At 40.2% G+C, this 16,328-nt stretch overlaps 1 protein-coding gene across 1 annotated transcript in view; it reads right to left on the bottom strand.

Annotated features, from left to right (window-relative positions):
- Positions 1-276: 276 nt before the first annotated feature.
- The window catches only part of CYTL1 (cytokine like 1), a 65,767-nt gene continuing 49,715 nt past the window's right edge, over positions 277-16,328 (bottom strand). Inside the window, exons 3-4 of the mRNA XM_069202938.1 lie at positions 1,800-1,928; positions 277-1,680 (exon numbers count right to left, since the gene is read on the bottom strand). Of these exons, the coding sequence (XP_069059039.1) occupies positions 1,582-1,680; positions 1,800-1,928 (228 nt within the window). The 3' untranslated portion in view covers positions 277-1,581. The remainder of the gene's footprint in view (positions 1,681-1,799; positions 1,929-16,328) is intronic.

The following is a 16,328-nucleotide window of genomic DNA, read 5'->3' on the forward strand; positions in this document are numbered from 1 at the left end:
CTTTGTTGGCCATTTATTCACCTTTTGTATTTGCTTAGAAGGCTAAATATTGCACACCTCGGCCCTGTGAATGACGGCAAATAATTGATAGTTTATACCTCAATTCTGTGAAATATTAGCTTAAATTTGCTATGTATTCATCAAATTATAGAACTACTGCGATTAACATCGGTATGTACGTATGAACAGACACAGTGGGTTGTCAATATTACACATTTTATTAGTAGTTAACTAACTATAGTTATATGACAGTTTTGAGAATCACAAACTCACCCCTCGTGAATAGAATATTTTATTTTAGTTGTACCCAGTTCTTTGGCATATAACACAAAGAAAGCGAAGAAAGGCACTTTTGAACAATTAAGAATGTGCTATATATGTAAAATGATGCCTGAGAAAATAACATTGCGAAAAATGTGAATACAGTTTTATTACGTTTGGACAAAAATGATATTTAGACCATGCACATCTAAGTAAAATACCTACAAATAGTCTTTCCTCAGACTGCACTTGGTACCATTGCTTTCCTTGTTGCCTTTAACCACAGAATACTTTAATAAACTAGAGAACAAAGAAATGTTTCTGATAATGTCTGACAATGCATTGAATTCCCTGTCTTCTCATCTATAACTCACTGCACTACATTTTTAGATGCAATTATTTTTTTATCATAAATGACATTTTTTTAAATATGAAAATACACTAGAAAAATATGAACAATTTGCATCAATACATAAAAGCTTTACCTTTTCAAAAATTAAAAGAAGTGTATAAAGCTGCTACTAGAGGTGAGCAGGATAAATGATATATAGAGGATTGCTAGTACATACAGGATAAACCTGTCTTACTTGCAAATCATTCACTTCAGACAGGCAATAGAGTGCAAGGGAGAATAGATAGATGATCGATTATATATCAGAAGTAAGTAATTGATTATTAAGATGTTAGTAAATAAATGACAAATTCATCATCAACCATCTGAGAAGAGAAAACATCTCAGAGCCAGACTGAGCAATCTACAGACAGTCTGACAGACAGCTTAAAGAAGATAAATAGAGACATGCTGAGCAACAGGCAAACAAATGAAGAAAGAAATCAACGGACTAAAAGAAAAACAGACAAAAAGAAGTGCATATTTTTAAATGTTTCCCTATGTAATATGCTGTTTTTAAAGCTTAGTATCTCAAACAAGAAGTACTTATCACTGTTACCTCTACTAAATTGATGATAAACAGTGAACAATCAATGTGAAGGTACAAATGTTTAACACTTTTACTCATGAGCAGCTTTAGTATGGTAGAGTACGGTGGTGGCGGTACACCTTATGTTAAAGAGTAGCCACATATCCACATCTTTGAATTCAAAGGATAGAAGAAAGAAACACAATCTATACTTGGTTTCCTAATAGATTTAAAGATTATGCTTCTCATAATTTCTCTCCATGCATAACAATTGATGTAGTAGACACAGACATCACTAGCAGAGCATAAGTCAAATGTCTACAAATTGTTACAAGTTGTTACAAATTGTGGCCCTTCTACTCATTAAAGCCATGAAAAATATTCAAAGACAGGGATGTTTTCAGGAGATACTCCTCTGTGTCCTCATTAGCGGAGTAGGAGTCGGAAGATGCCTTGGAATTTCCAGAGCATTACAGTCATGGTAAAAGAATACTAAATCCTGGAGAAAAAATGAGAAATACATTTGAAAATTGGACATAAAGAAACTCAAGAAGTTCAAAACAGAAACAAAAAAATATCAGAGGTAAGTGCAAAGAGGAGCCATAATTATTGACATACCCTTCTGCAGACGCCGTTCATAATAATATATAGGCTCCTAGCTTTTTCCTTAAGAGCAGTCATTCTAGGAAATCTCCCACATCTTGGTGCAGAAATGAAATTGCGCAGCTTTGCAATGACGCATGAATTCTGGAAAAAGTCAAACATAAATTAATATAACTGTATTTGCTTCACAAATTTACAAAATTGCTGTTTTACTGCTACTATGAATCTAAAAAAAAACATTTTGTTGTAAGTTATGACAAGATATTTGATATATTTCTTGAAATGTCAGAGATTTAAAATGTTGTTTATTCTTTTTCTTGTTAGCGTTGAAAATCTTCTGCACAATTTTTTTAAAAACTTATTTTAACATAATCCATCTACAACGTTTTAAGTAGAAATAGGTCTTGATGAACAGCGTGACAGCAGGAACTTCAAGAGTAGAGTTTGATTACTTGTAGTTTATTTACAGAGCCAGCAAAGGTGAGGATCCAACTAACTGACAACAACAACATGCCTCATATTGCCAACTAACCTTTCAAGTATGTCTAAACTCTGCATGCTTTTCAATTTACTCAAGTCACTACACCATGGAGGTACTATAAGAAAGTTTATGCCACTAGGCCTTCTGGTGTGAGTATATCCCATGATTATGAGTCAAGTGCACATTGGTCTTTATTTCTTATTCTTGAAACTATTATTATATATGCTGAGTATACTAAGAATAAGCATGTTGCCATAACAGCAACCAGTAAGAACAGAAACAAATGCTGTATGGGATGATAAAAATTTATATATTTTTTTTAAAAATGATACAAACTAAACAAACCTTATGAGATATACAGAAAAAATAGTGCATATTAAATATACAATTATACCTCATAATTGACTACTAATACCATATAAATAAAATATTTAAGATAAGTTAGCCTTGTTATTGACAGTATGAGATGCAAAAGAAAAAAGTGGTATATTATAAAAATGAATTAGCAGCCGTTGATAAAGGAAAGTAAACGTGGCTTAGCTTGTTGTGGACACAGTCCTAACAAACTCAAAAGAAAGCCTTTAGAGGTGACCTAAGAATATCTCACCTTATTATTGTCAATTCTCTCAAAAAAAATAACCCTACCAAACCAAAGATTATAACAAAACCGTTCCTCCAACGTTTATAAGATGACATTTGTGGACCATTACAAATGGCATTTGCTGAAAAGACTGGCCCCAAATCAGTAAATTTGCCTCTCCTACATAACCTAGACAATATCACTGTCAAATAACCCAAAACAAACATTTTGTAATGATGAAGGATGACTTGTGTTTAGCATAGCATTGCTTTCTGTACATATATGGACCTACAAATTATCTTTAAAAATGCAGTGTTCCAACATAATTGAAATACAAAGTAATGGTTTCATTTATTGACTCTCAAAAAAAAATTCAGAAATATATATTCTTAGACAATGCCAAATCAAAATACTATATACACTCTTAAATACAAATGTGAGATGACTTGAATATCATAAATATTTAACTTTGGAAACATTCTCAATTTCCTCAAAGAAGTACTTTTCATGATTTCCCATGTAGAACATTTAAGCCCTCATCACAAGTTTGGCGGGCAGAAAAGGCCACCTGCCAAACTGCCGTGGTCAGGTCACCGCCAGTGCAGTGACCTTCCTGTAGCCCTATTACAAGTTTCCCACTGGGTCAGCAGGCGGAAACAGATTTTCCACCCGCTGGCCCAGCAAGAAACAGCCCTCAACATCGAGGCAGCTGCAACGTTGCGGTGAGTAGAGTGCTACAGCAACCGTTGCGGTTTTCGACAGTGAAAACCATGAGAGGGGTGCCCATGGGGGCCTCTGCACTTGCCCATACCAAGTGCATGGGCAGTGCAGGGGCCGCCATGGGCCCCCCATGCACCCCGTCTCCACCAGCATTTACATGGCAGTGCAAGCGCCTTGTAAAAGCTGGCGGAGAGGTGAGTCATAATCCCCAGAAACTGGCGGTGCTGGCAGTTCGACCATGGCCGAACCACCACAGTCACAATGTGGCGGTCTGATCGTCGCCAAAGCAGTCGAACCACCGCTTTGGCGGTGGTGAGACTGCCACTGTGAGTCTGGTGGTCCTAGGACTGCCAGAATCGTAATGAGGGCCTTAATGTCTTTGTCACCATATTTAAAAATGTGAATCCTATACTTTTCTCTTTTTCAACCAAAATGGTCTTTTTTTGTAAAACAGGCAGTAAAAGTAAATGAAGGTCTCTCTCTAGTTTCTGATTTTAGAAAAAGGGAATAGAACACGATCTAATAACAAAATGATTGCCTCTGGGGAAATTCAACAAAGATATGAAAATCAAAAATGGAGGCCCAATGCCATATCAATAAAATTCCTTCATCGTAAAACCTTACCCTAAATGATCACCAGTGCCTTTTTTGCATTTGGTGATAGAGCGCCAGGCGAACACTGCAAGACAGAGCTTCACTCAATATATTTCAGCAGGTATTGAATCCTTCTTCAAGCTGAATTGTTAAATCTGTCTGACTAGATGAGGAATATTTTTAAATATTTTCAAGTGAATTTCCGCATTGTATAGCTTTTTAGAAACACTTTCAAAACAATTTCAAATCTCTGATTTGGCCACCATATTTTTTTAGCATTGCCATGTGCCAAGGATTACCTATGAAAATGAATATTTTTTAATAGAACTGCACAAAGCAATTTACTCATTTTATTTTCACCACCATACAACTTAGCTTTAACCTTTCAAAACACGGGCACTTTCTGTTGCTTTCATTCAACATCCTGATTTTGTACATGAGCTCTACACATTGATGTTGACAAAACTTATTATGACCCTGGCGGTCTTCCGACGGCCATTGTTAATGTGGTGGTATCACCTCCAACAGGCTGGCGGTGAAGACCGCCACATTATGAGTGTGCTGGTTTTGCCGATGCCAACCTGCCACATCTCCACTCATACCTCCATGGCGGTATGAACCGCTGGGCCAGAGATGTTCATTTCTGACCCAGCGGGCCACAGAGTGCCGCCGGCAGTATTATGAGCTGGCCTACTGCCATGGTCTCTGCAGCGCTAACACTGCCACTAAAACCATGGCGGTAGGGTTAGCGGTGAAAGATAATTCTTTCACCAGACCCCCTACAGTCACAGTGCCCCCCACCCCTACTCACATAACGATCCCCACCCCATACATGCACACAGACACCCACACGCACCACGCATACACCCATTCACCTACACTTCCAGACATGCATCCACTTACACATGCTCACATTCATCCATACACACATCCACTCACACATACTCACACTCATCCATACACGCATACACACATGCATACACACTGACATGCAAACGCACACTCACTTCAACATTTATACATGCATTCACTCACATGAATACAATCACGAATGCACCACAACACTCACAGTCACATTCACACACGCACACACAACAACCCCCACCCGCCCACCCCCCTCCTCTGTCAGATGCCCAACTTACCTTGTCCGGCTAGGAGGTTGTCCGGCAGGGAACGGGAAGGGGCACTTCCACCGCCGGCAGCGATCTGCCAGCAGGACTCCGCCAGGCCGTACTAGTGGTCCTACTAGTGGGGTGGTGCAGGTGGTAGCAACACAAGAGAACCACCATCCGCAAGTATGGCTACTGCCGGATATCCGACCTAAGTGTGTAAGATGCATTTGTAGCATTTATTTATTTTTAAAAGCTTGCGTGTGAGGAACACCTATTCCTGAGATAACACATGATGTTATTGGAGCCATAGACTAATATGTAGCTTATATTGATTAGGATAAAATACTAGAGAGGAACAAAGTGATAGAATTGAAACATCTCCTGAAATTACCATATTTTCAACTTTTGGACTGAAACTTTGAATCTTTCATTTTGATCAGAAAGGGTAATGGATTGAGATAAATGTTTGAGTGCCCAAAAAGAAAGTGCTTGGAAAAAAGAGAATGTCTTGCACATGGACATTAAATATCACCACTCAATCACTGTCCCTGCCAAAATCGACCAGGGAATTTAGGTAAATTAAAAATTGGGCACAGTTTAAAACATATTGCTATCTGTCCTCACAAACTTCTTCAGACACAATCATATGTGCAATATGGCAGCTGTAAATTATTTTCATCATCCCAAACTTCCTATCTTCATTTATTGCTTATCACTATTACAGACCGAAGCATAATGAAGTTTGAAGCAGTATAGAAAAAGCGGCTAATGGGAATACATTTCTATATACAGTTAGAACATTGGAATGTTGGAAGTGCCACTAATGAGTATGAAGTGGCTCAGGGCTTCACGTTGCTGGTATAAGCCTTCTGCCTTAGCATTTCAATGGTTGTCTTTCTGTTTCTCTCTTTCAATGTAGACAATCTTACACTTACTAGGTGGAATGTTCTAGTAGCCTTATGGACCTTCTGTATCTGGCTATGCCTGTTGTTAAAGGCCTTCTCCCTTGGAGTGAAGCCATTTTACTTGTGTTTTTGGGCACGTTATTTTAGCAAATAGGCCTGTTGAGTGTGCCCTTTAGTCTATTACATTACATTTTATTATCACATTAGTGGTGATGTTTTATTTCCTCTATCTTGCTGTACTTTCACCAAGGAATGCATTTACGTTTCTTAACACAACATTCTTTTACTCTGTGCTTTGTTCAAGGCTCCAACAAGGTAGGGTTGCCAGCACAAAGGGGTACATTGCAGCTCTAACATTTTACAGAACATAATATTCTTACATGGAAACACTTTTCTCAGAACACCAGCTGTATTATTATAAAACATCTCTCTGCCTCCTGTATGTTAGAGGGAGGTTCCAGCCAGATGACTGCCACTGCATGCTGTTTGACTTCGATACAGCTGCTTGCTGAGACTGTTTTTTCCCTCGCCTATGTAGGGAAGGTGTCTCAATAGACAGGCTTCTTCACTATTGCCATACTCAGGTATGGGGGATGATGTCTTCCTAGGGGTCCTGAAGGGCGGACTATGGCTTATCCTGCTGTGTTCTAACAGAGAACATTAATGGTGTAGGTAGGAATCATACATCTCACATAATAACAGTATGGTGGGACTTTTCTTGTGTTTCACTTTTCTTGTCACCATTCTGTTTTTAGATGTTTTATCATTCTATTTATTGGTGTCCATGTCTTTTTTCTCCAAAACACAGCTAAAGCAATAAAACTTTTTGCATCTGTGAGACAATTGTAACTGGGAGAAAAGGATAAGACCTGATCCACCACAATTTTCCTGAGAAGTCACAATGTCATGCGCCCAGCTGCCACAAATCACCCCTGCTCTTGGGAATAGGTGAGGCGCTGCTAGCTGGCTGGAAACAGATTAGGCCAACAGTTGTCACATGGTATGGGATCAAACTCAGTTCCTCAGAATTCAGGTGATGCTGCCACCCAAATCCAGCAGCCTCATTGGTACAGTGAGAGCCAATGGCGACACCCTCATTACATGCTATAACTCTGGTTCAATGTCTTTAACAACTGGTAGAGCCCTAGGCATAACCCTTTTGGTTTTTGAAATATTAATTATTTTATAAACCAATTGCATTATTAGAACAGTTCTGGAGAGCTAGGGCAACACTTTTTGTGTCACCTATTGTTTAACATTATTTTTTCTAATGAAAGTAATAATTTCTGAGTGTCTTTTGTAGATGTGAACACATTCATTGTCCTTCTGGTCCCTGAAATTGTGATGCTATTAATTTATGATAGATGTCTCTCTCAATTGACAGACAATTTTGCCAAAGTGCTTCTGACATGTTCATTTAAGTAACCTTGCAATCAGTTTGATCATAGGCTTAATTATTTCTCTCACTGTCCTGTAGTGTTCTATGTCAGTAAACATTGCCAGAATATGCATACTTTATTGGCACTGTTTTCCAAATTCTCTTCCCATTTTTTGAACAAGGCTACTTTTTTTTATCCTTATTAATGAAAACGGTAATGTGTGGTTCCTGTACTGCCCTTTTCAAATTGTGTTTAAGTGACTCCACCTCCCAACATTGTGTGAACAGCTTAGCACTTACATTTTGAACATCCCCCATAGATGTATAGAATACTTAGATTATCCAAAGAGATGTCCGGACAATTTTGTGCAATCACTCTCTGCTGAATAATCTGACATCAGGCCATGGAACCTTAATAAAGACTAAACAGTAAAATATAAAAGCCATTTTTCATGGTGAGAGGGACAACATGAAAGCCTCAGATGATTTCATCATATTGAAAATATGTAGAAATTCTACACACAAATCGATTGAACGAATTGTGTTAAACATTTCCAACATTATTATTTTAAATGGACTTTTCTGGATATGATTGAGGAGATATTAAATATTTAACAGTTAAATAATTACGTTAAGTAGCTAAACTGACAAGTAAAAGCAGTGAATGACATTCATAGGCTGGTTTCATGCTGAGCTTGCCAGACGTTCTAGGATACTGCTAGTGTGTGGATCAATAATCTAAGGCAATTGGGTTTAGAGGTATAGAACATTTTTAATTAATTGTTGTTCCTGTTATCTATGAAGAATTAGATAGGAGTTCCCTGAATGTGGTGTTTTACTTGATATTACTGGTCTAAGCACAAGTATGCTCAGTACTGCCAGGTGAGATGCCCATCTCTTTTCAGGTTATACAAGAACCACTACTAACTGTATAAATATGATAGGGAAAAAATAGTCCAGTTGGATTTCTGAAGCTCAGCATATTTCTGTTTTATGAACCTGAGGTCGAGGGCCCAATGAGTAGGAACCCACCAAAGTACTTAATTTGAGCTGGCGGTTGGCAATGAGGAGCACCACCACTTGTTTCTGGGGACTAGCACTTACTTTTGCTCATGAGATATTAAACAAGACTCAGGATCTTATTATGAGTTTGGCAGTCTCATTGACTGCCAACGGCTGTGGTGTCCCCAACTGCCCTATTACAATGTTCCCGCTGGTCAGACTGGCAGGGACAGTGGTATGAGATAGCCGTCAGCTCCCTTAAAAAACCTGAGTGCTATCTCGTAGCAGGGAAGGGGCCGATCAGCACCCTCAGAATGAGGCCCCTCACTGCCCATGCCCCGGTGGCTCCCAGCACACCCGCACTGCCAGCCTTTCCATGCCGTCAGCCCACCATTGAAAGGCTGGCAGTGAGGTGAGTTGTAATCAGGCAGGCGCCACTGAGTTCACCATCGCCCTGAATAAGTACAACTCTGTTCGCCATCATGCCATTGGGAACCATGTTCCCGGCGGGGACAGTGGTTCTCTGGCTGGTCTGCCAGCCAGGGTTGTAATTGAATGGTCGAACAACCTGGAGTGCAGGAGTCTGACCCTCAACATGAGTGTGGCCAGCCTCGGACTGCCACACTGGAAGTGAGGCCCAAAATGAGGGAAAAAACACCAACGGGAAAAAGGGAAGAAGGAATTAAATGGAAAAACTGTCACAAAGTGAGAAAACAGGGTCCTGAAAAGTGAGATAAAGGGACAATAAGTGTCTATAAATGGATTAAAGAGCCCTGACATTTAATAGATTTGCCCTCAGGCTTTTTTTTTTTTTGTTTTACAAATTTAGCAATGACCTGACACACTTTTCAATTCACGTTTGTCTTAAATGCAACTTACTTGAAGAATACCACCTCCAATAACATGCAAAAACCACAGAAGGGAAATGTTACACAATAAATCAAAATTCGTAGTCTTCATAGTTTCTGTGCATCTTTTATCATATTTTAGCACACTGGAGATAACCATGGCATAAGCTATATAACATGTGCAAGTTTGCATGAGCTACACATCTTATGGGTCGGACTATCACACAATAGCGCAGGGTGCTTCTTTGCGTATAGTCTCCTCTAGTGTTCAAATTCCACATACCGCCCTAGTACTCTGTTTTTGTTGATCCGACTTTGCCCCATTTACATAGATTTTAAGGGGGCTGGCACTTCATGCAGAAAGGGAGTTTGGTGCAGCACTTCAGTCTACTTATGTTTCAATGATCAGTGCTCCCATTTGTATAATTATGCACTGCTTTGTGTTGCATGAACACCCACACAAACATAAAAGTAAATCTGGGACCTATTTAGTAAAAGGAAGTTGTCTAGAATGGTAAATTGCATTGGTAGCCAGATCATATTTATGTAAAATACATCTAAAAGTCTTGGATTCAGCCTAGTCAGCTAACTCACCCACAAGGAACACATCCCCAAGAAAACCAATATGACCTGATATCATCTCTGTCTCTACTAAAGACAATGAAATCATTCCTTCAGAGCTTCCATTCAAGGTATCTGATTGGTGGCAATACCGTTCTTCACAGCCCCAAAACTCTGCACTGGCCACTCATACGGGTAATCTACAAGACATATGTTGAACGTGACCCAACAACCCAATTTCTCACACCATAGGACACTTCATCATTTGCCTTAAGAAATGTGACCCATAGTCTGATAGAACAACACTGACACCCCTTGCTGGCCAGCACCATCTTCAAAACCAGCCTCATCTTCTACAAAGCTTCACAGCCAGCACCTCTGCCAATCTGGTTAATAAACTCACCATCTTCTTACACTCTTGATACACCTGCAGCCAGGAAAAGGAAAATCTCAGACTGGAGATGAAGAAATGTAGATGATTCGAAGAACAAGCCACCTTCATCAGTGCAATCATTTTTGTAACTACATCCCCATATCCACCAGGACTGTCTCAACCCTGGCCCACTTTAGGAATGTGTTCAAGGCATACCACTTTAAAGAACACTACATTACAATTCTGAAATAGTCCACTTGTGCTCTTAGGCAACAACTACCCCTCCAATTCATTGCTATTTACCTCATGCCATATGCCAGCCCCAAAACTAAGCTGTGCACTTGGCACCACCCACATAAAATGGTGTGAGAATAAAATGGTTGCTAATTATATGTATGACACCTTGTGGTGGAGTAGTGATATGCATGTATACTGTATAGGTTGTGTTTGCTTCTCTTCATGTCACTACACTGTAAAACGAATAAAGACCTGCTAAACCTGTTAGCCGTAGAGTTGTCTTCCCTAAAACATTTTTGCCTTACTCATCCAATATTTTCTGATCTGGTTTTTGTTGGCCTTACGGCTTTGTGTGCTTCACCACTGCTAACCAGTGCTAAAGTATGTGTGCTACCTCCTTAACACATGTTAATATTGGCTTGTCCCCAGTTGATATATTTCATTTACCTAAAAGTCCCTAGTAAATTGGTACTACCATGCCCAGGACCTGTACATTAAAAACTCCTAGTGGGCTTGTAGCACTGATTGTGCCATCTACTTAAGTAACAGTTTTAACAATGTCTCAGATGACCTGCCATTGCAGTCTGTGTGTGCAGTTTTAAACTGCCATTTGACCTTGCAAAATAAACTTCCTGCCAGGCCTAAACCTTCCTTTTTAATACAAATAAGTCACCCTAGGGTTGGCTCTAAATAGCCCACACAATAGGGTGCAACGTCCATAAAATTTAATACATTTACTTTTAAGTTTTACATGTACTGATATTAAAAAACTCTTACATTCATTTTTCACTTTTTCAAGGCATATCTCTTCGATAGGATAACAACACTATATTGCATTTGATTAGCTGCAGCCTCCAAATGGGAACAGACAAACGGTTCATGTTTAGTATATTTTGAACTGTAATGAAAAATTCTCTTTTTTGGTGAAGCCAGATGTTTCATTGCAATTTTGAAAATGACACTTTTGGAAGGATGGCATTTTCCTACCTTAGCTATTTAGTGAGTGTAGCCTGTCTCTCGATAACATGGTTGCGTGTAGTTGTCAGTTGGACATTGCGTGTTTCTCCTAAATAGGCACACAAAAGTACTTAGATGTGCCTGGATGGACCGTTACTGGCAGGATTGGAAAGTAGAGTCAGGCACAGCCCTACTTACAAATGAATAGGCTATGTCCTGTCTTCACACAACAGATTGCCTACCCCCTGTAGTTAGTGTGGAGTCAGGACAAGATTGGCAAGTAACCGATTTACTTCAAAGGGAAACCTCTAGAGTTTTTTCCATTGCAAAGGAGGCACCAGGTATAAATATTGGACCTCATACACCAACTCTTCATTACACTCCTGGACCTGTGGTAGATTCTGCCAGGATGAAGGGTGATTGTGCTGCTGCAAGGACTGCTGCTCTGCTGTGCTTATCTGCTGCCCTCCTACCTGGGTGAGAAGGACTTGATGTTTAACCTGCACCCAGGACCACCAGAATGACTCCAATGGCCAAGTCTCTTGTAACTAGCACCTTGACTCTTCAGCTGTGAGTCCTAACATGCCAAGTGGTGCCCCTCCAGTCCTGGAATCTTGGAAGTGGGTCTGACGGTGATATGCCAGACCATTTGTGGATCTAGCAGTACCTACTATCTACTCTGCTGCATAGCACAACCCCAAGGGAACCAACGCATCACCTCTGCTGTGTGGATTTCTCCCAGCACCAGGACTCTGTATCGTAGACTCACAGCTTCTCAGAACTGATGCATCTCCTCTGTTGCATGGCACATTCTCTGTGCTAGACTCAACAATGCAAGCCCTTGTCGGCAGGGTTCTCAATGATGATGTAGGCCTTTGCATCGCAGCCCCGCAGTTCCTGAGAACCGACGCATTTCCACAGCCGTTCAATGCATCCTTGATGCGTGACCTTGCAATGCTCCGCAAACCAGGTTTATAAGTACTCTTGTTCAGTGGGCCTATTTGGGACCTTGTAGCTGGCTGCACTCCCTTGTGGTTGGTATGAACTTGTGACTTTGTCCAGGTCCGATATGACCAGATAACCAAAGTTGCCTCTTTGCACTTTTTGCTGCTATTTTTACTAAAAGATTTAAAATTGCTTATCTTCAGTTCTACTGATTGGAATTTTGTCATTTTGGTGTTGCTGTATTTACTAAAAATTGCTCTATTTTTCTAATCTGGCATTGGACCCCTTCTGTGGTATGTTTTCACTTTCTTACTGTATGAAGTACTACATACTACTTTCTCCTTCTCTGCCTAGTTGGACATTTATAAAAAGTGAAGCCAGAGAAATAAAACCTGCGGACAACCTCATGGCTTAAAGTTATAATACAAGGATCCACTGTCTACTGCTTCATATGCTACACAGAAGTCCTCCACAAAATCGTACAAGTTACCACAGCACTAAAATGTAGTGGACCTTGAAAAAATCCAATTTCACCAACTCTTCCAGATGAACAAGCAAAATTTCTACACAAATGATTCTGAAATTGTTTTGCTTCTTTTTAATCTTTTTTTTCTTTTTAATCTAGAAGGCTTAAGCAAAATTGTAATCAGTAACATGGTTTGCATAATTTTGAGTAATGAAATTTGCACAATATTACCAAGTTTACAACACATTATGTACCACCCAAACCACAGTCAGAACCCACCCCAGAGAAAGACCAGCAGTACTGTCCTATTCCATCTCAACATGTTTTTCTGGCGTTGGATGGATAAAAATGCTGTCCTGCCCAGTTTGAGACTTTTGTATCCCTGGCCTGCTTTGGCAAGTACCTGGGGACCAAGGTAGTTGACAACAAAGGTGAATAAGGCCCATATTTATACTTTTTGACGCAAAACTGCGCTAACGCAGTTTTGCGTAAAATAAATTAGCGCCGGCTAACGCCATTCTGAAGCGCCATGCGGGCGCCGTATTTATTGAATGACGTTAGCCGGCGTTAGCCGCCGGCGCCGTCTGGTGTGCGTTAAAAAAAACAACGTACACCAGGCAGCGCCGGCGTAGGGGGATATGGGGCTTGGGCGTCAAGAAATGGGGCAAGTCAGGTTGAGGCAATTTTTTCGCCTCAACCCTATTTGCGCCATTTTTTTTCACTCCCAACCCCCATAGAAATGACTCCTGTCTTTGCTAAGACAGGAGTCATGCCCCCTTGCCCAATGGCCATGCCCAGGGGACTTATGTCCCCTGGGCATGCTCATTGGGCATAGTGGCATGTAGGGGGGCACAAATCAGGCCCCCCTATGCCACAAAAAAAAATAAAAAAACACTTACCTGAACTTACCTTAATGTCCCTGGGATGGGTCCCTCCAGCCTTGGGTGTCCTCCTGGGGTGGGCAAGGGTTACAGGGGGTGTCCCTGGGGGCATGGGAGGGCACCTCTGGGCTCCTTCAGAGCCCACAGGTTGTAGTGATCAAGACTACAGGAGTAGGTAAAGTAAATATCTTTTAATCTGTAAATAGACCGCTGCGATGTCGCAGCTACCGCCTCAACCGTCCACTTGACTCTGAGTGTCTCGAGCTCTCTCTAACACGAGCTCGAGACGTAGAACAGGAGTCACGAGGACGCGGCAATACTACATTATCTTCTTCCCTTACAAACGAGGAAATAACAATTTAACCATTACTCAATAAGACAACAGTCTACAGAAAAACAATAACAACAAAATAAATAAAAATAAATGTAAAGATACAAATTATGAAGAAAGATGAAATCAAAATCATAACTCAAATACATGTCACAGAATTAACGGTATCTCAAAGGTTTCACTCTTTGTCTGCCTCTCCTGCGTACATAATGTTCAAAAACAACTTTATCAACATCCATAGGATTCATTACATCAGTAACTGGTTCACTGTGAAAAGGTTTGTTGAGACATTCCATAGAAAGATCAGACTTACACATTTTGTTAGGAATTTCCTTAACTTTAACTACCCTGTCAACATTCCACCAATTCCGCAAATTAACCCTAACAGCATTACCACATACTTTGTCAATTATCAAGGGTTCTGAAAATCTCTTTTCTCCTTTCTTCCTGTGAACAGGAAGTTTGATTCTAATCTTGTCCCCTACTTCAAATTCATGGGAGTAGACCCTCTTTGATAAGTCAAAGTATTCCTTCTGCTTAGTTTGTGCCCTCCGGACATTATTTCTGACAGTATCATCAATTACACTCCAATCACTTTGTTTCACCCACTTAGACATCCAACCGGGACAGATCCTTGAAGATGGTTTCCTTCCACGCAACAGTTCAAATGGAGAAACACCTGTAGAAGAATGGGGGGTTGTGTGATAAAACCAAAGCATAGTACGTACAGAAATTTGAACATTTGACTTGTTAGCAATAGCCCATTGTACACAATTCCCCAACACTCGATTCATGCACTCTACAAGGCCATTGGTTTGAGGATGATATAGTGAACTCCTTATGTGTTTAACATCACCTTCTAGTAAAAATTCTTTAAATTCCTGACTAACATATTGCACACCATTGTCAGAAACAATGGCCGAAGGGAACCCCTCCCGTAGAAATACATCTCTCAAGAATTCAATCACATTTTTTGATGAAGGTTCACCTATAAACTTGATTTCAGGCCACTTAGAATAGTAGTCAATTAAGACTACAGCAAATCTACATGGACTTGGCAAAGCATAGAAAGGACCAATAAGATCAATTCCCAGCTTTTCCCACGGCCTAGCGGGTAGTTCTATAGGTTGTAACGGTGGAGTCCTCACCTTGAGCCCCTTTTCACAACTGTTGCAAATCACACATTCATCCACACAGACATCAACACATTGGTCCATTCCAGGCCACCAAAACGTTTCACGTAATCTGCGCTTGGTAAGTGTCCTACCCAAGTGTCCCTCATGCGCAGCAGCAACTATTCTTTTCCTCAGGCTCTCCGGGGGAACAAATCTCTCACCCCTCATCAGAACGTCATCCTCAACTGACATTTCACCTGACACCTTGACAAAAGTTTGAAATTGAATAGGTACATTTCTTTCTCTGGGCCACCCTTCTTTTATAAATTTCACAATTTGAGCCAACACCAAGTCTTTCGCCAATTCCCTTTTCCACTCACATTCACTTATTGCGCACATATCTTCCAGATCAACAGCTGCTATAAAACAATTATCAACATCATCTTCATCTTCATCCTCACCAACACCCGCACCCTCAACCAGAGGAAATCTGGATAGAAAATCCGCTCTAACATTCTTGTTACCTGGAACATAACGGACTTCAAAATCATATTGCAATAATTTTGTGACCAATCTACAAATGTGAGGTGTTGATTCTCTGATTTTGTCTCCAGTCAGAATAGGAATAAGAGGACTATGATCTGTGCACAACACAAACTTGTTTCCCCAGACATACAGATGAAATTTCCTTATAGCCCACCAACATGCCAACAATTCTTTCTCAATAACAGAAAAGTTTAATTCAGACCCTCTCAAAACTCTTGAGGCATATCCCAAAGTTTTTTCCGTACCTTCTTTCACCTGAGTCAACACAGCACCCACACCGAAACTGCTTGCATCAACAGTTATGATACACTGAACGTCTGGATCAAAAGGTTTCAGGATTTTAGGCACAACTAGTTGCGACTTAATCCACTCAAACGCTTCCTGACAATCCTTACTCCAAACAAAAACAACATTTTTCTTTAACAAATTCGTTAAGGGTTTAGTTTTAGTAGCGTAATCACTCATGAACCGTGAATAAAATTCACACAAACCAATAAAAGACTTCAATCCTG

The sequence above is a fragment of the Pleurodeles waltl genome, chromosome 1_2, assembly GCF_031143425.1.
Source record: "Pleurodeles waltl isolate 20211129_DDA chromosome 1_2, aPleWal1.hap1.20221129, whole genome shotgun sequence".
NCBI classification, from domain to species: Eukaryota; Metazoa; Chordata; class Amphibia; order Caudata; family Salamandridae; genus Pleurodeles; species Pleurodeles waltl.